The sequence below is a fragment of the Microtus pennsylvanicus genome, chromosome 12 (assembly GCF_037038515.1).
Source record: "Microtus pennsylvanicus isolate mMicPen1 chromosome 12, mMicPen1.hap1, whole genome shotgun sequence".
Classification (NCBI taxonomy): domain Eukaryota; kingdom Metazoa; phylum Chordata; class Mammalia; order Rodentia; family Cricetidae; genus Microtus; species Microtus pennsylvanicus.
Window position 1 is genome coordinate 16863376 of NC_134590.1, and position 26895 is coordinate 16890270.

At 36.3% G+C, this 26895-nt stretch overlaps 1 protein-coding gene and 1 long non-coding RNA gene across 3 annotated transcripts; one reads left to right on the top strand and one right to left on the bottom strand.

Annotated features, from left to right (window-relative positions):
* Positions 1-1926: 1926 nt before the first annotated feature.
* LOC142833141 (uncharacterized) lies at positions 1927-14813 on the top strand. The gene is made up of 4 exons (XR_012907331.1): positions 1927-2100; positions 9248-9372; positions 13581-13779; positions 14447-14813. It is a non-coding gene; the product is annotated as an uncharacterized LOC142833141 (long non-coding RNA).
* Positions 14814-22144: 7331 nt separating this feature from the next.
* Csn3 (casein kappa) lies at positions 22145-26022 on the bottom strand. 2 transcript variants are annotated; one of them, XM_075944020.1, is made up of 3 exons: positions 25966-26022; positions 25513-25542; positions 22145-22597 (listed from the first exon to the last, which is right to left on the bottom strand). In XM_075944020.1, the coding sequence occupies exons 1-3, from the start codon at positions 26020-26022 to the stop codon at positions 22145-22147; spliced, it is 540 nt and encodes a 179-aa protein (XP_075800135.1). The 2 variants fall into 2 exon arrangements, with proteins under 2 accessions (XP_075800135.1, XP_075800137.1); XM_075944022.1 differs by lacking the exon at positions 25513-25542.
* Positions 26023-26895: the final 873 nt, after the last annotated feature.

A 26895-nucleotide genomic window follows, 5' to 3' on the forward strand; every position in this document is an offset into this window, starting at 1 on the left:
TCCTGTGGAGTTAAAGCTTCAGCAGTTGTGCCAGTTACCGATTGGTGATTCCCACACCCACTTGGGTTGTAGCAACAGTGTTTGTGTTGTTTGCTGTGTGAGTGACAGCTGAAGCCACTGATGCGCTAGTAGCGTTGGAAACAGTTCTAGCAGTGATAGATGCACTACTAGTAGAACTTGATACAGTTGTTGTGCCTTGTGATGCGGTTGTGGCAGAATCAACAGAAACAGAGGTAGAAGTTCCAGGTCTTTCTGTAGTGGCAGAAGCAGGAGGTGTTGCTGATGCTGTGTGGGTTGACGGCAATATGCTATCACTGGTAGTGGCATCAATCCCTACAGTAGTGAAACGTGTCTCGGTAGTAGGCACAGAGGTGGTGGCTGTAGGTGTGATGGCAGCAGTGGTGGGCGATGTGGTACTTATGGTTGTTAAAGCTGTAGAGGTGCCTTGAGTGGTAGAAACATCTGTGTCTGGGATGGTGGCATCGTCTTCGGTGCTTGCTTCAACTTCTAAGTCCTCGGTGACAGAACCAGATGCACTGGTGGGGGCTGATGTCATTACGGTGGTCGTGGCAATCACTGGGGCTGTGTTTGACCTATCAGTGGCACTGGCACTCGCACTGGTACTGGAAATCGTTGGCTTAGGTGATGTTGACCAGTTTTTAGCAGGTGTTGATTCTCCTCCAATAGATGTATTGCACAATTTCTCTGCTAAGGAAAGTTGTTTTTTCATTTCTTCAAGGTTTTTGAGTTGGTTCTTCTTATGTTTCTTGTGTCTGGTTTTGGATTTGTCTAACCTGTTATTTATTATGGACAAAGTTTGCCTTTTCAGAAGTGACCCTCTAGACTTAATCTCCATAAGATGTCTTTTCTTATCAATGGCAGTAGGTCTATGCTTTTTGTTTTGTGTTCGTCTGTTCTTTCTGGGTTCAGATCGCTGTTGTGGAGGAGATGAGGCCTGCATTCTTTTAGGTGATCCTATAGGCTTAATTTTTGTGGGATGCTTTTTTACAGCCTTTGTAGCACGTGATAGGTTTTCCTTGAGATTTGGTCTTTTCTTTTGGGGCTTAGATGGTAATGCTGAAGCCCTTTGGGAGAATCTGTTGGCAGGTGAGGCAGAGTCATGAGCAAATATTGCACGTTGTTTACGGAGCTGTCTGGATGGAGATCTGCTTCTTGATGCCTTCAAGATGGAGCTTTGGGCAGACTGACTATTAGTTTCCTTTTCTATCTCAGATCCAAGGTTGATTGTCTTTTCTGTTACCTGTTGCCATGACTTCTTACTCTCACTGAACTACAGGCAAAGAGAAGATATTATCAAATGAAAAAAATGAATCATCTATTCCTATATGTCAGTTCTTGTTTCAGAAATTGACCTATTCTTTTGCTTAGGAGGAAGTATGGCTTTTTAACCTTGGAGTGGTCTGAAATATAATGATACACATTGAGTAGCATGATAGAACAGGGGATGCCAGGCTTTACTGCTCACCCACTCTCCTTATAGAGTACAAATGGCAACTGCCAGTAGTTCAGAAAACCTTTATGAAAACTTCTAAAACAAGCTTAACACATTTGAGTGGTTCATAGAAACCAATGAACATAGAATTAGAAGTGTTAGAATAATGATTTCAGTTTTTACCCTTCCCCATGTTGCCACAGTAAGAAACAGAAACTTTGTTAAATGTATATGCATATTTCTAATCTTGATTAAGGTATTGTGATTGTGTAATTCATTTAAAAATGTAATGTATAATTAGAAAATATAGGTTATTGATGGATAATCATCAATAATAGTCAAGTTTGTAGTCATGTTAGTTAGATTCTCTAGATGTACATAGATATATTTTAGTTAGATAGGAATTCTTCATATCTTTCAAAGACTGCAGAATATGGCTTTAATGTTTTAATAACTTAGGGTTTTTCATGACAATGAGACACATCTGCTCCTGGCAGCACCAATCTACTTCGAGAGGAAGATGGGCATCAAAGAGGCTCCTTATGGAGTTTGATGGCCATTTGGGCAAGAAACTACTCTTGCTTGGACTGATGCATAAACTGGACACAAAGAACCCACAGAGAGAGGACTGCTGAACTTGCCTAAAGGTGAGATGATTCTTTGGGGTTCCTGATTCATGAAAGAGTCTGCGAAACATTTTGCAGGACACAGCAGAAAGTGATTAAACTGTCTTTGGAATTTCCTGCTTGATGGAAATGTCTTCTGGATACTATGGGCCTGTAGGCCAAAGATAAATGCCCCAATGGTACAGAGGAACTTTGGGTAACTGTCCAGGAGCGAGATGTCTCTGTGGTTTCTCGAGTTTGAATTTCTTATCTGCTTAGGTAATATTATATCCTTCTGGAGTCTTTGATGGAGTTAAAGAATGGATAGTTATAGTTTTCCATTATTATGATAAAGATAAAATAGATATAAATATTGTAACTATAGTTCTTGCTTAATAACTGTTTTGCTATATATAATTTTACTATGTTAAAGTTAAAGCCTTTCTTCTTTGTTTAAACAGAAAAAGGGGAAATGATGGAGGAGGGTCATCTTTCTCTCTGTTGTTTCATTGGTTAAGTAATAAAGAAACTGCTTGGCCTCTGATAGGACAGAATTTAGATAGGCGGAGTAAACAGAACAGAATGCTGGGAGAAAGAAGCAGATTCAGTGAGTCACCATGATTCTCCCACTCCAGACAGATGCAGGTTAAGATCTTCCCTGGTAAGCCATCTCGTGGGCTACACAGATTATTAAAAATGGGTTAGATCAATATGTAAGAGCTAGCCAATAAGAGGCTGGAACTAATGGGCCAAGCAGTGTTTAAAAGAATACAGTTTCCGTGTAATTATTTCGGGGCATAAGCTAGCCGTGTGGGCGGCCGGGCGCCAGGAGTGTAGCCCGCCACTCTTATTACTACAAAATAGAGAGACCCTTGGCCAGATATTATGCAAAGAGGTAGAGACCTTGGGAAACTCAGCCTTAAACAGGACTTCTCCATCAAATCCCTCCTCTCAGGGCTTGGCTCAGGGATTCCTGCAGAAGAGGAGTGGGAAGACTGTAAAAGAGTAGATGGAGGATACCAAGGAAACAAGGCCTTCTAGACACAAGAGGGTTGACATCCATATGAATTCACAGAGACTGAGTTATCTATTTTTTTATTTAATTTATGCAGACATTTTCTCTGTTTCACTCTCCAGGTCCTTTTGCATTTATATTATGGCTTCCAGTTTAGCATTGTTATGAGATTTCTGTGGGTATGAATGAGTTGGTCTCTGCATCTCTACCTGTCTCTTGTGCCTTTTCCTAGGCTTTTTTCTTTCTGCTTATTTTTTCCTATTCTGACGTATTGCTAACCCTTAGAAGGCTGTTTGTTTTCTAGTGAGAAAGAGAAAGGCATTGGATTCAGATGAGAGCGGAGGTAAGAGGGACTAGGAAAAATAGGAGTGGAAACCTTAATCAGGATATAATATGAGGAAAATTATTTTCAAGCAAAAGGAAAAATACCCAAAACCAAAAACCTAATCATTCAAATTCTATTTCTTATAACAGCTTTCTCTGGGAGTATTGATTGCTATGCAAGGAATTTTATGAAGACATTAGCATGGTGGGAAAAAGGAGACAATTTTGCAATAAATTTCTAGTTGCACAAGACTGACAACTTGTGCAGAGCAACTCTAATTCTAAAAATGGTGGATACGGCATCCTCTGTCCAAAGGGAAACATAATGAATAAATTAATATTTCATAATTAAACCAGGTGGACAGAAAGGTTTCTTTTAACCCTATGAAAGAATATCAGGTGAACAAAAAAAAGGCATAAAATTCAAAAAGAGTTTCACTCAGAAAGTGTATCGAAATCTAGTTTTACAAGTCATGTTCCAGAAGAGTAGAATGAAAGTGTGAGTTTATATTTATCTTAGACTTTAATCATCATTGCTTCTTGTCAAGTGTAGATGTTGCCCAAAGGGACTGTCTTCCTTTTTCCTAAATGACTTTACTTAAACGGGAGCACACTGCAGCTTTTGATCCCCAGGATGCAAATAACAGGTTCCAATTGCTGCACTCAGGTTGGAGCTGGGCATCTTGGCCTCTGCTTTTCACTTCAGAAGGGAACTTTCTTCACCTGGCTGTGGTGGGTGGGCATGACCACTAAGGAGCAGGGCCTGGCCACTCAGGGGCAGGGCATGGACATTAAGGAAAGGAAGCCTTGTTACTTTCTTTGTAAATTTAGTTCCATATCCTCTAGGTTCACTAGGAACTTTTCTCATACCTTATTCTCCTTATACAATAGTCTGCTTTTCTGTCACTCTTAACTTGTTTATTTTCTTTCTACATCTCCCTTTATTTGGCTCTTCCAAATTCCAGGTGATTATTTATTTATTTTTTCAGGCATGTCTCAAACTTATAATTCCTCCACTGTCTTGGATTGCAGGAGAACACAACCACATGATTTCAAATAGACTTATTCCCATGAATGTTGGAAGAAAAATTCATTTCTGTGCTTTTTTATCTTGTTTTCGTCTATCCTGGCTTCAAACCACAATGCTCTGAACTCTCTTTTAGCCCAACCATAATATTACATAGTCTTTAGTTTTTGGCAGTTCTTTTGGTTTTCCATTGGGCTTGAAGCTTACCTGGAAGCAAATGGCGAAGGTCAAAATGAGTCCTTGTAAGACGGAAGCCTTCATTCTGTCCTTTTATCACCTTAGTAAAGGAAACCAGAAAAATGACCTGCTAAGTGCTTGATAATGAGATGATGACTTTAAACCAATTGCCCATTGATACAATAAAGAAAAGACATTTTTAAGAACAAGGTAATATTTTCTCTTTAGGTTGAGTTATAAAGGCAGTTTTGGAATTTGATTATACATATGGTTCTTTTATTAAAATATTTTTTATGCAATTGTAGTAAGGAGCAGCAGGCTATGTTCCCACCCAGATCCCACATGGCTAGCTTAGCCCCGGAAATAATAACACACAAATTATATTCTTTTAAACACTGCGTGGCCCATAATCTCTAGCCTCTTACTGGCTAACTCTCACATCTTGCTTAACCCATTTCTATTAATACTTACCAGGAAGGATTCTAGCCTACTTCCATCTCGGAGAGGAGAGCTATGGCAACTGATCTCACTGCCTTCTTCCCAGCATCCTGTTCTGTTTACTCCGCCTACCTAATTTTCTGTCCTATTAAATGGCCAAGGCAGTTTCTTTATTTAACCAATTAAATCAACACAAAACAGAAGACTCTCCCATATCATGCAATATATTTTTCTTCTTCCCCAATTCTTCTCAGATTCTTACTTTACTATGTAGACAACCTTTTTGTTCTTTTTCTTTTATTAAAACAACAACCAAAAGAATAATAAAACAAACAAGAAACAAGAAATACACACAAAATCCCACAGAAAGACCAAAATAGGTACCAAAATATATGAGAAAAAAATCAATACAACAGAACAAAAACAAAAGCAAAATGAGACAGAAAGTCTACAAATAACTGTTGAGTTTGTTTCACACATATCTCTTAAAGGTACTGCTATACTTTTCAATGAGCTCAAGGGAAACTCTATTCTAATATGCTATTAACCTCTGAGTTCAGCTTTTTGAGCTTAGCTCCTCTACGTGTGGTGTGTGACATAATATACCATATATTATGCCAGGACAGATTAAGGAAATTAAGAAATTATTTTATGTTATTTGGCCTTTTGCTCTTCTTCTCAGCAATTTTTTTTCTACCAGATTTACTATGTGATTTCCTGAAAACATTTTTATAAAATATTATTATACAATATTTTTGAAAAGTCCTGCTGAATGTAATACAATTTACATTTAAAGGTATTGAGTAATCAAATCTGTTTCTGACTTATGCCAGTCTAGTTCCTGAGAACTCAGTTTTTCCTGACACTAGACAGGAGTATGGTAGAAAGGACACAGTACTACAGCGTCTCTCTCCACAGTTCCAGGTTACTTGAATGTATGTACAGAAGAGTTGGCATCAGAATTTAGTGGGTGGAAAACAGAAAATGGAAAATGAAAGCAGTCTGTTTCTATGTCTATCTTGGAGTAGCGTTAGCACAGACTCAGACAGCGCCGGGATTGTGAGCACAGTTGTTGGACCCTCAGCATCCTTGCTTTCTGTGTAAGCAGATGAACTATATGAAACATCGCCAGAAAGTCTCTGAAACACTTGATGCTTCAATCTGGGTCTGAATTAAGCTAGTCCAACTCCTGCCGCTTTTCCCTACAAAACAATGTCTTCATGCCTCCAATTTATTGGATGTACAATATTTTTTGTTTTTAACTCACGTGGGCCACTACTTAATTCAGTGAATACTTTGATTACCTAAGATTTACTAGGCAATATCATGGAAGACAGAGGTGTCAGGAAAAACAATACAATGTCCTTTCATTCCAGGGGCCCCTTTAGTCTCGTGATTAACAAAATTGTTTCTTAATCCATCCAGAATCCTGATTTCAACTGTCATGATTGTTATGATAAATTTTATGCATTGGACAGTTGATTTTAATTTTTTGAGCACTCTCCATACTGATTTTTGTAATCCCTGATCTAATTTACATTCCTATCGATATGGTTCAGCTATAATGCTTTTGGACCAGAGTTAGTATGTATTAGATACACCTACATAGTCCTGTTTACTAGAGATACTATTCTGTTATGGAATCAGCCTAAATGCCAATTTAGTTAAAGAAAATGTGATTTGGATACACAGCAGGTGTTTACTCAGCAAAGAAGAAGAATGAACTTATGCTGGAATTAGAGAGAAGCACGTTACGTAAGTCAGATTCAAAAAGATAAATAAGGTTTCGCTCACAAGAGTAATTTGGATTGAAATAAATGACATGAAAATATAAGAAAAATTCTTTGGAATAGCAAGGGGACCAATAGGGTCAGGAGGAATAATAAGAGAAAGTAATGGAGGAAAGGGACATTATCAAAGTACATCACATACACATAAATATATGAAAATGTCATGGCAAATCCTATTATTGTGTGCAATTAATAATGTAATACAATAGAAAATACAGATCTGATTATTCTCGTTTTCTATTTAAGTTTTTGTTGCTTCCCACTGATGTTTATTCCGTAGACAAAAAATAAAAATAAACAAATTGACAAATGGCTTTCAAAACATTTTGTAATTTTAAACACTAATATTAACTACAACTCACTGTGTGTTTTGCATGCGTGTGTGTGTTTGTGATATTTTCTTCCTCTCTTTTAGGCATTTTGTTACAATCACTTCAATAAGGCTTTGCCTACATATTGGAACAGACTCAAAGTTAGCTAAGTATGTTTGCTGTCAAAGAGAATCTATTTTTTTTTTGAGACAGGGTTTCTCTGTAGCTTTGGTGCCTGTCCTGGAACTAGCTCTTGTAGACCAGGCTGGCCTCGAACTCCCAGAGATCTGCCTGCCTCTGCCTTCTGAGTGCTGGGATTAAAGGCGTGCGCCACCACCGACGGCTGTCAAAGAGAATCTTAAGGGACGAAATTTTCCCTAGTATTCAGCATTAGTGCCTCTATTCCCCATTCTGACTTTATGTATTTTTAAAATCTTTAGCTTCTTTCATGGATTTTCTTTTTCTTCTCGTTCTGGGGAATGTTCTCTATGACAATACCCCAGCACGAACTTATGTTGATGGGTTTAAAGAGTTTCTAATTGATCATGATTAGTTTGTCCAAGACTTTTGTAGGCATTTGATTGTGCCATTGTACCTTTAATTAAGACTGTCTGGCGTTGAACTCATTAATGTCCCCAACTTCCTCTTGATTAAAAATAGATACTAGCTAAGGAAAACATATTCTGCACTGATGGTGTTCTAGAAGAACTAGAACCATCCATCTCATTACCTTGGTGCCGCACCTCCGTGGTTTGCTTTCAGTTGACCCGGAGCTTCTAAGATGGGATGTCTGCAGATAAAGAACTACCTATCAGAGTGTTCCCTCTAATAAAGCAAGCCTGCTGTCTCTATGTCCCTCCTACCTTCCCGCTATTGGTTGTGCTTCCGAGGAGAGTCTAGGAAAAAATAATGCGTGTGTGTCCATTACTTCAGTGTAGTACTGAAGCGCTTGTTTTACTTTCTTTCTTCTAGAAACACCACTCACTCGCTTATCTTTGTTTGTGTTGGAGGTAATAAGAATAAAGCCTGATTATTAGCAAACATCACAAATTAGCACAAAGGCTTTTATGTTCATCCCTCAATTTTGAAAACTGTAGTTTAATTTCTTATTGCCCTAGAAAATTCATATGTAGTTAAAGATTCCAAAATGTTTTGAAATTTTATCAATTACATTTATATTGTCCTCCCCCCCCCCCCCCCCCCCGTTTTCTGAAGTGGGATGCAAATAGTGAGATCAGGGCTAGAGATAGCATCCCCAGAGTCTGCAGTCTTTCCTCTACTGGAACAAAAATACCTTTAAGCTTTTAAATTCAAAATGTCTGTGTTAGAGAAATTTATGAGATCCATCTCTCCCATTGTACCCCCAACCATTTCCTTATACTAACTCTTAGGACTTACAGTTCTTCCAAACTTTAAGAGTATACATTAAGTAGTTTCTAATTTGCTTTCTGAATCATTGTTCAGTCGCTGTTCCTATGTATATAATAAATACAGGTGATTATCATCTGCAACTGGGAAATAAGTAATTGTAAAACAATATTATATTAATAAAAAGAACATGTATTCTGGAGTCAGAAAGCCTTGTCCTGGCCCTAACACCTACTGGGTTACTATTATATAGCTTGAACCCATTTGTAAATAATATTTTTCTTTTCACCCTGGTGTAAGTTACCTGAGTAAGTTATCAAAACCAAAAGAAAGTAGCTATGGAAATATGTTTTTAAATTAAATACCATTAATATAATTATTACTTTAAAATTTTATTTGCACATTCAGTTTTCCTAGTAGCTTATTATATCTATATATTTTAAACATAGCTTTCAACTACATCATTATTAGACTTAGAATGACATCTCTTAGTTATTCAATGTTTATTAAGTAATTATTTATTGGATTTTCAATTTTTCCTGAAGGTATTTGTTGAATTCTCCATTAGGGATTAGGTGAGAAACAGGACTCAGTTCCTGCATTGGGTGGCTATGGATTTGATGGGGAGGCAGAACAGCAGAATACAAACAAGGACATTTCCACTTTACAAAGCTACTGTGTGTGCTTCCATTCAGCTGTTTCTCTTGGATAAAATTTCTCCATCTATTTTTCTTCCAAGAACCATGTGGATTGGAAGACAGAGTTTGGCGGTCCTTGAATCACTGGATATGAGCTTGATAATCAATATCATAATAAAGCAAGTGTAAAAACAATATACTGTGTTGTTTTTTTCTCAGAATTGAGGTAAGCACTTTAAAGTAAAAAAAATTACATATAATTATAACTGTTCCACTGATTTAGCTCATAATGAGATTTACTTCTTTCCTCTCTTACACATATTAGGACTTTATCTTTTATAAAATCAATATTATTTTAGGTGTGTGGTTCTTATTTTGATTGAACATTGGAATAGGGGAAATGAGGTTGGAAGCTAAGGACTTTGGAAAAATACTAGCTAAAATCTGGGATCAGTCAAGATTATATGAAAAATTAAATATCTTCAAATATTCCTATTAAATTATTGTATAGTTTGATATTTCATTAATTGTACTTCTATCATATTGCTTTAAAAAATAGGAGCATTGCTGATATATTCTTCCTATCTGGTAACCAGAGAAGAACAGTTCAGAACAACTTGCCCATCTATACCTAAATACCATGTTCAGAAACACAGGCTCTTGAAAACAACCGAACAGCAGAGAATTTAAAGGACAAACAAAGCTATGACATGTATTGTTGAAGAAGGAATGAAAATGGTTGGAGAACTTGAACCTACAATTTTAGATGAACTTTGAAGAGCAGATGAGCAATTTAGAGATAGAGAAGAATCTGTTGGTTTAGAGTCAGTTGAATAAAAAGAATAAAAAAATGTGTCAAATAACTAGACACATTTCATTCATATAACTACATAAACACATAAAAAAATACTAGAAAATATTTTTATTTCAATACCAACACAGATTAAATTCCAAACCAAAAAAAATTCCTTTTGCTTTCTCTGTTATCTGATAATCTTGTTTCTCAGCTCATCATTCTGAACTCACCATTATGCTACAATCTTTAGAATATATTTCTGAGATTTAAACAAAAAAATTCTCCTGGCAGTTTCTAATATGTCATTTTATACAGAATTAGTAAATAAATCAGAATTTAAATATGTAAATTTCTCAGTTTTTTTCCTGAAGTACTAAAACACAGTATTTGGGCTGTAGATATTAGAACTATTTAGTTTCTTAATTATTGCCAATTAAATTTTATCCTGAGGTAGAAAATTTACATTTAGCAAAATAAAAGTCATCTATTATTTTACTATAATCTTTATGTTTTCATAATGTGTCTAGTGATGAGAATAGAAGACAGAACTGTTACTATAAGAACTATATATGTCAATTTGGTCCCAGGCGACCGCTGATACACGTATCTATTATACAAGGCTTATCAGGTTAAACCTAATTACTTCTTAATTTATCCTGCTTGTTTTTTCCTTTTGTAAGTGTTCAAGATTGAACCCAGGGCCTTGAACATGGCATGCCATTATTCTACCATCGAGCTATAACCAGGCTTTTATCTTGGAAACGCTCATACTCTATTTCTGCTGTAGAAGTATTTGTGGACGTAGTGTGCTCGTCTGTAGCTGTGCTTGCTCCTTCATGGCAGCCCACCGGAACTTCTTGCTTCTCTCTAACGAAGAGTCCATTGGCCATTCTTTCACCTTCTCTTACTCCCCACCACCTTTCCTAGACTCTAGCTGTCATCTGCCTAGAAGCCCGGAGTCATTCAGATGCAGCAAGTGTGAGACCTATAATTTCTAGGTAATTCTTAAAAATGTGGAGCTCCAGGTTCTGGGGCTGTCTTTTCCACTGTATTTGAATAACAATCTGTTAAAGCCTAAAGTACTCAGGGACCCCTGCTTAGTGCCCTCTCAACATTTTAAAAAGTAATCTTTACCTTTGAGATTATATTATAATTACAACATTTCTCTCCCTTCTCTTCTTCCCCCAACTCCTTCCATGTACTCCTCACTTTTTAATATTCATGACCTTTTAATTAATTAATTATTATTACATTCATGTATGTGTATATATATGTATTCCTAAATATAAACTGCTTAGTTTGTATGGTGTTACTTGTAAGTATTCTTTCATTTGACATTGGGTAGCCAATTGTTATGTGCTTCCCTGGGGAAGACTATTTCTGCTGCTCTCAGCATGCCTTAGTCTTCTGTAGTTCTGTGCTCAATATGCTACATGAGTTTTAGGCCTTTGGAACAGGCTTGCAAGAAAGGTTGGGAAATATGGAGAAGTAGGTTAGGAAACCTATAGACTGCTTGAAGCAGAGATTCATAGTGACTTGGACAGTTTAGAAAAGCATAAAGCCAAATCAAAAGACAGTGAAGGCCAGTTTCTAGGTCCTCAGTGTTCAAATCAAAGGAAGTGGTAGAAGCAGAGGTTAGGAACATGGAGAGCTAATCCCTGCATTTGACCAGGAAGCATAGCAGTTCCTTGGTGCACAGATTCTACTGCAGGTACAGTAGAAACAGACTTTGGGGATAGAGCCTTTACCATTAAATTAGTGGCCTATGTCACTAGAATCGTGTTGGCAATTATTGGTTATACTCTTTCTGGTGCCTTGGTCATAGCATTAGAATCCCGAGCTGCAGTAGCCATTGATTTGGTTGTGGCCAATGCCACAACACTGCTGAAAAGATTTAAAAGGGCCAGGGATGGTGGTGCTTACCCAAAATGGTATCAGCTGGATGCCCGTGGGTCTTGTCAGAAGCTTTGTTTTCTTTGAGTGTGATTTATAGAAAGCTGCATGTTTGAGAGACTGTCATTTATCAATAGGAATGGGTAAGCCAACGACCCTGTAGCCTTTCTTTGCCTGGATTGCAGATGTTGGCTGTGGGATAACTGATGTCATCTCTCAGCTGTGATTTGCAGATGAGCAGTTGTCTTTTTATAGTGAACTATGACATGGATCTGGCAGACACAGGCTTTGATGGTGGATGCTCAGAAGGGAAGAGAGAGCCCTTTGTCAATATTTAGAGTGATGAGGCAAACAGGACTTCCACTGAGCTGAGAGGATAGAGAAAACTTGATGCTGATGAAGTTTTGGCTTAGTCAACTGATGGTTGTCTTTCCTGCTGTCTGATGCAGTCTGATGTGACTGCTGCCTCTAACGACTAAAGAAAGCTGTTCTTGAGTAAAGCGCCTGCACAATTATCATGTCATGCTTTTTAAGTAGTTACATAAGATGATATCTATTATTATTGTGGCTATCGCCATCTTTGAATAAAGAAGATTTTAATAATTAAAACAACTTTTAAGGAGATTTTGCAAGTTTTGCAATTAAATAGAAAATTTAGACTAATAAGCTAAAAAAATTTGTGCTGATTGTTGAATAGCTACTAAATTTACCAAATAATTCAGCACTTATTTAAAATTTAATTTGGAAAAAATTAAACTTGGATTTATTTTCAAAATCAGATTGAGGTGGTGAAGTTTTCTTGCTGTATATGAGACCTTTAGTTGCTTATTGCTATTTGCATTGTGAACTGAGTACAGGTGCTTACACTCTGTGCCTACGATAGAGTAAGCAGAGTGGCAATGAGGCTTTTATAACAAGGTACTTGGCTCTGTGACTGTGAAAGATAATATTTTGACCATACTCTAATGTCATCAAAAGTAGCTTCTTTAGAAGTTAGTTGTGACTAATCTGTTTTTAAAGCAAGTATTTATTTCATTCTATTGATTAAAATTCTTACCCTAGGTCTAAAATGTGAAAATAAATTTTCTATGAAATAAGAAAGAAGAGAAAAAAAACTTAAAAGAGTAGGATGTTCAATGACATTGTTGCATATAGTGGGAGGCTAAGTGAATCTATAGATTTTAATTTCAGCACTCGGGAGGTAGAGGCATGTGGATCTCTGTGCTTTCCACGGCAGCCTAGTTACACAGTGAGCTCCAGGATTGCGACAGTTGTCTGTAGAGGGACTCTGTCTCAAAAAAAAATTATGCTGGTGAATCATGTATAATTAAAATGAAAACTTCCAAAATTATTTAACAAGTCTCTCAAAAATGTTAGAATACAAAATATAGTGCTTAAAACTGAGGGTCCAGAATCAGCAAAGCAAATAATCTGGTTCTGGAACCTACTTGAATAATTTATTTGCATCCTGATGGGCTGGGTGGAAACCTATTAATTGTTCTTAATAATGATAAGAATGAACTAAATATACTGGTATCAACCTCCGTCTTATTCCACACATTTTCCAGCAGCAGAATTTGATGGGCACTAGATTAGAGGACATTTCTCTGTTGTCTGTCATGGAACAGTGTGCTCAAGTATCCAGATGCCATGCGCGCGCGCGTGTGTGTGTGGTTTATATACAAATGACTCATCAACTTAATAAGTGAATTGTGCTCTTATATATTCTATTTTTCTATGATCAGAGAAAGCCTCGGGTGCAGGAAAGCAAGTGTGTGGATGGGATTGCTCCAGGCTGACCTGAGAAAGGTCGCAACAGAGGAAGTAAACAGATGTTTCCAGAAGAAAAGAATTTCCTTTGCAGTCATTGTCCATGTGAATCTTTACATTGTCCATAGTAGAACATGACCGTTTATTGCTACTGTTAAAATAGCTCTGTGATTGGTATGTCTTTGCTCTTATTTGAAAAATCTTATTAATGAAAAGTATCATTTAGTAACCAGACTTATTGAAAAGTAATTCTTATAACATATCCTATGAGTTTAGCATGTTAATGATCTCTATTTTTGATTCATTCCATTTTCTTAAATTTTCGTAGAATTGATACTCTTTGTATGAGATTTTCAAAAATATTAAAATAAAAATTTGTCTAATGCTTAAATAGAAACACAATAGTTTTATTTAGAAAAATTTAAAAACATCATTCTTCTTATTATTTGAAATTGAATATCAGAATTAGTTGTTCTTGCTTTAGAGATTGGGAATAAAAACATTATATGAAGCTTCCTTTGTGTGATTAAAATTATATTCAATGTCATTTACCATTTTGGCATATAAATATATCTTTAGTCATAAGCCAGGGCAGATGATAAAGAATGTGTGTTGAGGAAATGAATATGTAAGCATTTATCACTGTTTTTGAAAATTTATCACAATAAGAAAATTATGACACAAGAAACTATTTTTTCTAGGAATTAAACCTGTGTTTAAGTCCTGCTACTTTGTGGCTATTTGACTTCATTTACTCTTTTACTTATTTATTTATTAAAAATTTCTGCCTCCTCCCCGCCTCCCATTTCCCTCCCCCCCCTCCTCCCCCCTCTCTCTCCAGTCCAAAGAGCAGTCAGGGTTCCCTGCCCTGTGGGAAGTCCAAGGTCCTTCCCCCTCCCTCCAGGTCTAGGAAGGTAAGCAGGCCAGCTGGACTGGGACTGAAAAAGCATGGGATCAAACCGGACGCTCTGAACGTGGCGGACAATGAGGGCTGATGAGAAGCCAAGGACAATGGCACTGGGTTGTGATCCTACTGCATGTACTGGTCTTGTGGGAGCCTAGTCTGTTTGGAATTCATTTACTCTTATATTTAAAAAATGGACAGCAGTGTCTCAGTTGAGAATTGGGATATTATTAGTTTTAATTGAGAAGGCTTATTAATACATGCAATATATTAAGAAGTTTGTAAAAGTGATTAACAACTTAAAGGCTAGCTCACTTATGCACTGAAAGGCATTAACTATTTACCTTAACTGATTTGTATGGAAGATGTCCATATAACTTTACATTGTAAATTCCCTTTACCATTTTTATTAAAGACATTTAGCAATTATTTTAGGGGCTCTGTTTTGTTTTCTGTGGACTCCTTAAAGCGCCTTCATACTTCAATCACGAACTTCATTACTGGCTTAAGTTGGGTTGTCAGGGATAAGATAGGTGTGCCCGTAACACAACAATACATAATGCCACCTCTTCATGAGATTTGAGGTCATCAGTTTCAAACCAGAAAGGCCACGTGTACTTCAGCATGTCACATTGGTTCCACTCGCTCCATGATTTGTTTTCTTCCGAGAAGTTTTCCACTCACTTAATCACAATGGTCTCTATTTGCTCCGCCGTGACATTTGAAATCACTGCTTTCTTAGATAAGGGGACATAGCCAAGAAGGGATGAACGGTTCCTTGTTCTATGACATCAGAAAAAAATAGTGTTTAGTTTAACAGCCTTCTGAGGGAAGCAACTTGAGTTTCTGAGAAATACTTATCAAATGTCAGAAATGCTCAGGTGTGTTTGAGTAAGGCATGAAAGCAAAGATAAAGGACTTTTGAGTTAACAGCAGTATTGTATATGGTATTTTTTATAAACTCTATGCCATAATTAGATTTGTTTAATAGTTTTGTTTTGACTTTTTAAATAAATAATTGATACTGAGTATTTCTAATAAGTAAGCATGTTTGTTTATTTTAAATAAGCCAAAAGTACACCCGACAAAATCTCAGTTTTCAGATAATATGGAAAAATAGAAAAATTTGTTTTGAAAACTGTTATCAATATCTCCAAGTTTGTAGACAGACAGCTTTGTTAGTTAATGATTTACATCCAACATTAAAAATGATTTGTCATTTCCAAACTCTATGAACATTCTATCTTGCCTACCTCAATACAAATCCATTTTTTTTAATTTATTGGCAGTTATTCTTTACTGAATTTTTCCTAATTTCCTGAATGTTATCAAACTAACTGAATTTCTCAAAAAAGATTTTATGATTGCCATTTATTACTTAAAAGTATATTTAGTTTTATTTTGTTTTAATGTTGTGTACGTGTGTGTGTGTGTGTGTGTGTGTGTGTGTGTGTTTGTGGGGACATGAGCATGCATACGTGGATGCCCAAGGAAGACAGGATCCCCCACAGGCAGCGTTCCTGGCAGCTGTGTAAATGGCATGCAATGTAGATGCTGTGAACTGAACGTAGACCAATCATAAACACTGAACTTGTCTATTCTGCCTTTACTTTTAGGTTCATTGGTGCTGAATTCTTTATTGAAAGTGTGAATAATAACATTATTCCTTTGGAAAATGTGACTCTTATTCTGAAACATATACATACTATGTATATATAGAGAGAGATATGGTGATTATATATAATTATTATATAGTTATATATGATAATATAACTATGATTATATAGTAATTTATGATAATATATCTATTTATATAGTTCTATAATCATATAATTATGATTCTCTATATAATATTATGATGCACATATATTATGCATAATATATAACCATAAATGGAGAATAAAAATGTAGGTCATGAAGTAATTGAATCTAAAATCATCACATCCTTGATATGAGGCTTCATAGGGCAGAGACCAGCAAACGAACCGTAATATGTTTTCAAGAAATGCTCTGGCCGGGCAGTGGTGGCGCACGCCTTTAATCCCAGCACTCAGGAGGCAGAGGCAGGCAGATCTCTGTGAGTTCGAGGCCAGCCTGGTCTAGAAGATCTAGTTCCAGGACAGGAACCAAAAAGCTACGGAGAAACCCTGTCTCGAAAATTAAAAAAAAAATGCTCTGATCTATAGATTAAAAATAAATGGGCTCAACATGGCTTAAATGCGTTATTGCAGTAACTTAACTAACTTAACCTACTGTTAGTGGACGTAGTTATTATTGTAACAGGTAGAGCATTATTGAAAATGCATGGACTATTTTTTAAAACTCACTTGAGGGGCCTGTTTATAGCTATTTTCAATGATAGATTTTATTAAGCAATGAATTTATTACATGTTGGCTCACCTGCTCTTTATAGAACTTCATGATTGTGATAGAGAATTAGAAAACAAACTATTAAAATATGTAAAAACTACCTATTGTATATAAACTTGATATTTCCTTAAAGTGGAATAAGTTAGTTGCATTCTCTTTAATTATGATTATGGATGTTTTTCACACTTAAAATTTTACTTAAGTATTCAACTATGGTACACATTAAGTTTATAAAAATAATTTTGGTGACAGTCTGTCCATTATTTAGTTATCATATTGTTTCTAATTTCTCATTGTGTTAAGTCAATACTCTATGTATGTTTCATTTTCTTCCTTGTCATCTTACCATGATTATCATGTATTACTTATAATGTCACTGTGATTTTTCCCCTCTTACTTCTGTGTAGAATCATCTGTAAAGTAACTTCATAAGTATGGCATGAATGCCAACCATGGCAGTCTGAAACCATCACAACAATCCAAACCTCAAAGCTAGGCAGTCATCTTTATGCTTAAAATTGCCTAAAGAGTCACAGTCCAGCTGGCCTTAGTGAGCTCCCAATAGATCAGCTCCACTGTCTCAGTGGGTGGGTGCACCCCTTGTGGTCCCGACTTCTTTGCTCATGTTCTCCCTCCGAGGGGGGAGGACCTAGGACTTACCACAGGGCAGGGAACCCTGACTGCTCTTTGGACTGGAGAGGGAGGGGGAAAGTAGTGGGGGGAGGGGGAGAAGGATGCGAGGAGGGGGAGGGAAATGGGAGGCTGGGAGGAGGGGGAGAAGGGTGGGAGGAGGGGGAGAAGGGTGGGAGGAGGGGGAGAAGGGTGGGAGGAGGGGGAGAAGGGTGGGAGGAGGGGGAGAAGGGTGGGAGGAGGGGGAGGGAAATGGGAGGCTGGGAGGAGGTGGAAACTTGTTTTTTTTCTCCTTTTCTCAATAAAAAAATTGCCTAAAGAGGGAGCACTTGCACTTAGGACTTCTCAGGACTGACCAGGAGAAATATTATTTAGTTATTAAAGTGGAATGCAAATTAGGTAACTAATTGTGTGGTTCAAACCACGAAGTGTAGAAAGTAAAAATTCCATTTGTTATTCAAATATTGCCCTTTTCACAACACTTTTCTTGCTAAATATTGCCCCTTTCACAACTAAATATTGCCCTGGCTTTTCAGTCTATCAGACTGTTTTCTGTGTTGGTTCATCAGTTTTAGGAAGCATATATCATGCTTTCCACTTCTTTTTCAACTCTGTTAGGTAATAAATTTCATCTGTTTTCACTCTTTTGTCTCACAAATAATATAGCAGTTGGGTATGGTAGAACACACATTTAATCACAGCACTTAAGAGGTAGAGGCAGACAGATCTCTTTGAGTTCAAGAACAGCCTCATCTACAGATTGAATTCCAGGACAGCCAAAGATACAGAGAGAAACCCTGTCTCAAATACATAAATAAATAAAAATAAAAGAAATAGAGTTTAAAATAAAGCCATGTAAAGATGGAAAATACACAGAGAATCTGAATACAGTATGTTATTGTTTTTGATGGCAGAGAGAGAAACAATGCTGCTAAAAGGTATTTAATTATAAATGCTACTGGATTAATTCAACATATATATTTTGAAAATGCCTTGACTTCAAAATTTAAGGCAAAAGATATGTTACTTAGGAGAAGAGGTTTTGCTTTTGTTTCCACAGGAAATGAGAGGCTGTGGATTCATCCTAACACAGGCTTTCCCCCTTTACCTTTCTACACTGCCATTTGTCTATGGGCCTAATCTGTCTCCTATCTATTCAGAGGCAGTTCTTTGTTCCTCTGGTACAAACATCCCTTTCCCCTTTCTCTTGTTCCTTTCACTTTCTCCCTCATCCTCTATCTCCTGTCTTGTCTTTTATTCCCTGCTCTGTGTCCCTGTGTGGAAAATCTTTGTGTGTGTGTGTGCTGAGAACTTGGTCTTGGGGTATCTTGTACCACGTATTGGTCCCTTCATAAGTCATCATGGATCACACCACATTTGTGAAAACATTGTAGGTTTAGAGTAGGTTGGTAACCAGTGATAACTCTGCTAGACAACTCATGTTTTCCTAGTATGGTGTTATAAATATAAACCAATGATATAAGTGACCCGCTAACTTTCCTTATAATTAAAAATTGTGTATGTGCTTAGTTCATATGAATGTGTGTGCAGAAGCCTGAGGATAATCTCAGGAATCATGCTTAGAAATTTCGTTTGATGCTTTTGAGACAGTTTTCCATTGGTCTGAAAATCACTAATTAGGCTACATAGTCTGCCTGGTGAGCTCCAGGGATCTTTCCATTTCTGTCATTCTAGTGCTTAGATTAAAAGTTACCACCATCTTGCCTGGCTTGTATAGGTTTGGAAACTGAACTCAGGTCCACATGCTTGTACCACAAGTAAGTTGCTGACTAGCTATTGCTTAGCACTATTTATTTAGGGGAAAACCTATATTATATGTTAAAACTCTGGTTATTCACCAAATAGACAGAAGAATCTGAAATCCTAAAGCAATCTAGTGTAGTGTGTGTGTGTGTGTGTTGTATTTGGCCACAAACTTTTTAGATGCATTGTTGTGAGACTACTTTTGCATTTGTACTCTCCATCAAGTCCTGGAATCTTGTGATTAGCGGTGTTCGTAGCTGTGCTTGCCTACAGTATACTTGTGCTCTGCGGCATGCTCTGGACTTTTATATAAATAAGTATATTTAATGACCACAAGAGTCACTTTGTGTATTCCTCTGGATTGCAACACTATGACATATCTTCTCTGTTCCCAGCACCGTACTTCAAATGTCATCTGAATGTGGCAGTTGTTAGTGTCAAATCATGGACTGTGATCTCTGCCCACAGGTGAACTGTATACCCCAAATCACACTAAATATTAAGTCTATATTGCTTCCTGGGGCATTGCCATAGATCCCACGTATGACATTCAGTTATTGACTGGCGAGATGGCTCAGTGAGTAAAGGCACATTCTGCTTAGCCTGACATCCAGGTTCAATCCCTGGGCCTTACATTGTGGAAGGAAAGAATGGTTGCTTGCAAGCTGTTCTCTGACTTCCACACCTGTGCTATAGCATGCATCACACACACACACACACACACACACACACACACACACACACACACACACACACTGTTTAAAAAGGTATTGTCTGCTTTTCATTGACTTTATTCTGCATGAATCATAAACCAGTTAAATGTGGCACCAATGTAAGATGAAAGGGAAGAAGCAAAGATCTGGATCTGTGAAAATTGCATCTTCTCTTAAATGATGGAAGACAAATGCCTGAAGAAGAGTATAATGTTGGAATTTGGATTCTGTAAGACCTGTAAAAAATAAGATAGTTTGAAATTCTGTGCATAGCATGTTGGCAATTTTCACATTAGAGGTTTCCTTTAGATTCAAAGAGTTCTTCTCTGACTGTAACCAAGAACTTTATCAAATTAAGTGTTTGAATTCAAATACAAAAAACTGACCTGTGCTGTGGTACACACTTCATTTAAGTTGTACAAAAAGACACTCTCCTTTACTCAAGTGTCTTTATAAATGATGCATCGTGATTTTAATTCAGGATTCTAGACTCATGAGTTATGAACATACATACTACTGAACAATGATTACTTGTAAGCATAATAAAGCAATGATTTCAGATCAATAAAATATATAACCTTATGTTAAATAATTTTTTCATCCTATTTTATATTTTAGTCTCTAAAACGCTCTGTGTTGAATATTTACCCAGTTCTTCCCTTTCTTAGTATATATTAAATAACATCTCAAAACTACAATTTATAGTGTAGTCACAGGTGGTTTCGAGTTCTCTTAAATTAGTCCCTGTGGAAACATGGTATAGAATTAGGTGCCCACATTTGAAACTGAACAGGCTCTCACCTTGTACATTTTACCCACATTTCTACTTGAGTTGTGAGCTCAAAGTTATGACACAAAGCAAATCCAGAGAAAATGATAACCAGCCCGAGGTTATTGATGAGATGGTTGATTTTTTTTTCTGGCCTGTAGCCCTCCCTCAGATCACAGACCCTTGCATGGCATCTTAGACGATATAACATGCATCCAGTTTGATAGATAATAAACTTCTATTATAACTAATCTCAGCATTCATACTTTTCTCTCCAAATAATTTCACCCTCTGTGAGTTTTTAAAAATACCATTAATATTTATCATTATTTAACTTCCTAGAATTTCCCAATTATTTTAAACTTTAGCCATCTATTTATTCAAATAATTAATGGTATTTTTCCTTATGTTTAATATTCTGAGATTTAATAGATAATTAATTAACTAGATTACATTTAATATTCATGTATTTAAAAAGGTAAGCATTTTACTTCTTTCATGATTTATCTGAAAAGAGAGTAAGGAGGTTCAACTCTTTCCAGGAGTTATGTCTGAAGTAAAGGGCTTCATGAAAAATAGATAATTTCTTTTGCCCTATTAATATGAAAGTTAGAGTGTAAATATTGCTATTACAGGCTCATTTTTCCTTTCTCTTGCTGTGTCTTTCTGTCTGTCTGTCTCTTCCTTTCTTATATTTTTCTCTATATACATGGAATTGAACTTAGGGCCTAACACATTTTAGGCAACAACTTTACACTGAATTATATTCTCAGGCCTCTTTTTCATTTTTAAAGTTTGAGACGAGATCTTGCCTGCTTCTGGGGCTGGTCTAGTCTCTATCTAGACTAGGCTGTTTTTGAACTTGTGATCTTCCAGCTTCCATTTCCCTAGCCATCCGAGATTATAGGCCCAACGCTACATGGGACTCTAGTGTACAACACGATAGAAGAAATGTCACTCAGGCAACTTTAGAGTCAAAACGTGAGATTGTACAAAGTATTTGCTTCACTGCTTAAGTATGGATGAATTAAAATTAACAGACTAAAGGAGAATTGTAACCTTCAGGAAAATGGTTGATAAAAGTACAAATACAAGTTTTCTTCATTTTTCAAAAACATACTGTTTGCATTTCTTATTGAAACAAAGACCAATTTGTCGATGTTATACTGTCAATGCAGGTTTAGATATACACATTCCCCATCCCGTGTATAGTTATACCAAATTACAATCCTAGTTAGCTATTCTGCTTGCTCCCTTAAAATAATTTATCCTCTTTTACTAGTTTAGAACTTGTGATTGTCTGAATAAGTCATTGCATGTTGTCTGGATTGTTCATTTTAATCTTGCTCACTTACCTTCATTGTCTTCTTTGATGGATTCTTGACGTTTCTATGCTACACTTGAAAGTACTGAGACTGTGGCAGTCTCAGGATTATTAACTGGCACTGTGGAAGCTTCTGGATTGGACACAGTAATTTCCACTGGTTCAATGATAGGAACTGGTGTAGACTCAACAGGAGTATTGGTGTCAACATTTGGCATGGCAGTGGTATCGTCATTTTGATTTGTAGGAATGGCAAGAAAGGATGGGCTTGGAATAGGATGCGGTACCTCAGTAGGCTGGGGGAGATTTGGCATTGTTTGCCACTGGAAGATTTGGGCTGGTGATCTAAGCAGAAGCAATCTTGTAATCAAGGAGTAATACATATATGGGTCAATAGTTACAAATGGCCTATAGGGGTAATAATTAGGTTCGTAACGAAGATTTCTGCTCAGCATATAGCGAACTGGTATACTCAGGACTCTTCTCTGATCATACAATATTTCATCCTTTTCAGGGCACTGCAGAAAGGAAAAATGTGCAGAAAGGTTCTAATTGTAGATCAAAATGCAAAGGAAACCAGCGGCTTTTGAAATAATGCAGATTTTATGTTGAGCAAATAGAGTATTGAAAGTATGTAATCCTAAATCATTATTTTCTTAGTTTTTAATATACACATTTCCATTCCATTTATGATTTTGATATTGTGAAACATTACTTGTGACAACATAATATTTGTTTTGAACAAATTAGGTATTTAATAATGTAAAATATATTTTTTCTTATGGAAGTCCAGTATATATGGAAAGTACTAATTAGACTTTACATATTTAGTTCCAGTACCTAAAAAGTCTCATAGAGAACTTTACCCATTATATGCAAACACACACAATGTTTACAAACACATGTGGGTGTATTCTCATCTCATAAATATTAATTGTTCACAAATGTTATCAGCCCGAGAAATGGCATATTTTATAACAGAATTGTAAGTATGGGAAGATTTTTTAATTTAAACTTTGGATTTAAACATTTTTGTTTAATTTTCTCCACTAAGGATTTTTCTGTTTTTACTTATTTCTGCCACCATGTATTGAACCAACAAAGTCATACAGCATAGCAAGTTTTCCTGTAAAAAGAAACAACTAATATATTCTGTCAAACACATTTTGAAACAAAAGGAGACATTAATATGAGGAAATGAGATGGACTTATAGATGAGTCAGGTAAGACGTTTTCTCCTACTGAACTTTATGAAGAGGACAGGAGAGATAAAAGCTCTACTTTTGTTCCTTTCCCTTTAAGTATTCCATATTGAGAGTGGCCTCATGAGCTAAGGAAGCATTTGATTGGGCCCTCGCAATGTGGGCTAACCAAAGAAACTAAGACTTTCAGACAAACACCCAGATTGGTTCGTGGTATCTTTGTTTAAGTGGTGTTTTTACTTATTAAAAGATAACTAATTTATCCTGTAGAGATCAAAGATTTTAGTTTTAATCAGAAGGTATTCCTCTTTGCAGACTATCATATAAATTATTTTTATTTAATTTATTCTGTAGAGATAAAATGTTTATTTAGTTTTAATCAGAAGGTATTCCTCTTTGAAGACTATCATATAAATTATTTTTATTTAATTTATTCTGTAGAGATAAAATGTTTATTTAGTTTTAATCAGAAGGTATTCCTCTTTGTAGACTATCATATAAATTATTTTTATTTAATTTATTCTGTAGAGATAAAATGTTTATTTAGTTTTAATAAGAAGGTATTCTTCTTTGTAGACTATCATATACATTATTTTTATTTAATTTATTCCATAGAGATCAAATGTTTAGTTTTAATCAGAAGGCATTCCTCTTTGCAGACTATCATATAAATTATTCTTAGGTTATATAAAGAATTGAAAATAGACTTACAGTCACTTGTTCCTGATTTTGCACCTCTGCAACCTGTGAGATTAGAATAAAAATAATGATAAATAACAAGGGAGAAAAATCTAAACAGAAAGTCTTTTGTTTGTTTTATATTTCACTTTTGTATTAAAAGCAAAATGAATATTATACTCATTTTATATTAATAAGAGCATTTCATTGACACATAAAAGAAAGTATCACATTGCAAATTTTAGATGCTTTGGAAAGCTCATAAATATGAAACATAAACTCTATAAACTTCTTTTTTTAAAATTATTTCACTATGTTCTTGTGACTTGAAGCCTTCATGAATCTATCTTCCGGAAAGAATGTGGCTTTTGTACTCTGAAGTCCCCGTGGCTATGATTAACGACACAAGATGCAGCCTGTCCAAATTCCATCACAGAGCATCAAGGGGGCTCACATGGTCCCTCCCTCCCTGAGCAGCTGTTGAGAGTTAATAGTTGCTGGTAGAGAAAGTAGTGTTTTCAGAGTGTGAATCATTACGCAATGGAACCTCCTTAGATGAGGCTTTGTCTTCATGGTATAGGCACTGGCAAGTTGCCCACACTCATGTAAATGCCTCTTTATACATATCTCTGGATGATCTCAATTATGTGTTGTTTACATGTACAAAATATTAAGAATAAAAAATTAAAATAAAAAAAGAAATTAGAAGAGGGACTTGTTGAGAAGAGGAAGGGACTCAGTAGTAGTGGCAGGCGCATCAATGAGAGCAAGTGTGAACAAAATACATTTTGTATATGTATATCAATGTCATGATAAATCACATTATGTATAACTAATATTTACTAATTAAAAATCCTTAATAAAGAAAACGGGAAGGAGAGCCGGTTATAAAGTAGGCTCAATGATTCATGAATTGCTGTAGAGCAGGAAGGGACTCATTTTATGATTTAAAATTACCTCCTATTACTCAAAAGAGAAAACCCAAACATAATTTCAACAATTAAATGAAAGTAACTAAATGTTACACGCACAGTAAAACTTTAAAGGTAATTTTTATCCCAAGAATTCACTCAGAAGTATTGTTTAGTAGATACCTGTTCCCATTTAATAATTTAATCAGATGCTCCATCATCTAAAACCTTTGTAATCTTATCAAGAGGGCACATACTATTGCCTCCTCCTCACCCTCCTTTGGCTGCTGGCAGATGAGCTTTTGGAATTGCAGAATGAGTGTGAAAATAAAGCCTAAAAGTAGCCCAAACTCCAATGACAATTAGTTAACAATTTCAAAGAAACAGACCCTCTTACATGATTCCCTTATTTCTGTGTCTACCAGCCTGAGAGCTAATTATGTACACGGGTACCAGGGAAGGACTTGGTTAGCCCACATAGTAAAGTGTCACAAAAGATAGTCATTTAAATACTAAAAGGTTGAAGGTTGGTTAAACTTGTGGAAACATTTAAGTACTTGGTTTATTGGCATTTTACTATGATTGAACGTTTCAGAATATTGTGTTTGAAATTCATGTCTCTAATCGATAATATCAACTTACTGTTGGATCCGGGTTTTGCACCTCGGCAGCCTGAGGAATTACCAAAAGAGAAATCATGAGAAATAAGTTAAATATTTTAAAATCTTTAAATATTTAGTCCATAAGGAGGCTGGAGGATGAGAGAGATAGAAACTTCATAACAAGGATCTCTTACCCTGGACTAGGATTCCTATACTTACTGTTTATAAATTATATTTACTGTACTTTCTAAATTAGAAATATATTTTTACAGTATAAGAGTATGGAAAACATTCTATGAACAATGAAGTATGTGTTATGGTAACTAATTATCTAAAAGAGTATTTATTTTTATGAAACAAGTAAACCTAGAAAAGCTATGAACCAGTTGTTATGATCCTTGAAGTGCCTACATTTTGATATTCATAGAACTGAAACTCTCAAATAAAATTTACTTAACATCTTACTAACAGAATTTAAATGAAATTAACTTACCAAAAAGGGCAGAGTTAATGCCAGAATATTCATAACTGCGATAAAGTTCCTCATCATTGCACCTAAAAATAAATTAAAAAAATTAAATTAAGACTCTATTGCTATCAAGTTAGAAGTGATTGCATGTAATGTTTTCCTTAAGGGAGAAAAAAAAAACCCTCTGAATTATAGATAGTTTTAGCCAGTACATCTTCACAGAAGTAAAGAAACAGCAAACTTGAAGTAAAATTCGTTTAATTTTTGACTGTTAATGAAGCTATCATTAAAGTGTAATCTGCTGGGAAGTGCTCTGCCCAACACTGAGATTATGGAAGTCGAGCTAGGCCCTGACTATGAGCAGCGTGGGTCTTAGGGATGCGCCTATCAGCACAAGCCGTGAGAAATGGAGTGGGTGGAAATGCCGCAGAGGTGAGCTGTTATCAGCAGCAATCTCCATTTCAGATGCTTATCAGAGTCTCTGAGGCAAGACTTGCTCAGAACCTTCATCAGGCGATGTAAGGAGACAGAGACAGAGACCCACATTGGAGCACCGGACTGAAATCTCAAGGTCCAAATCAGGAGCAGAAGGAGAGAGAGCACGAGCAAGGAACTCAGGACCGCGAGGGGTGCACCCACACACTGAGACAATGGAGATGTCCTATCGGGAACTCACCAAGGCCAGCTGGCCTGGGTCTGAAAAAGCATGGGATAAAACCGGACTCGCTGAACATAGCGGACAATGAAGACTACTGAGAACTCAAGAACAATCGCAGTGGGTTTTTGATCCTACTGCACGTACTGGCTTTGTGGGAGCCTAGGCAGTTTGGGTGTTCACCTTACTAGACCTGGATGGAGGTGGGGGTTCCTTGGACTTCCCACAGGGCAGGGAACCCTGATTGCTCTTTGGGCTGACGAGGGAGGGGGACTTGATTGGGTGAGGGGGAGGGAAAT

Excerpts from the sequence above, each read along its gene's own strand:
- Csn3 (XM_075944020.1), bottom strand. The coding sequence starts at position 26,022 with ATGATGAGGAACTTTATCGCAGTTATGAATATTCTGGCATTAACTCTG. Across the intron at positions 25,543-25,965 it reads CATTAACTCTGCCCTTTTTG|GCTGCCGAGGTGCAAAACCC; the intron begins GTAAGTTAATTT and ends GTAATTCCTCAG. Across the intron at positions 22,598-25,512 it reads TGCAAAACCCGGATCCAACA|TGCCCTGAAAAGGATGAAAT; the intron begins GTAAGTTGATAT and ends TCCTTTCTGCAG.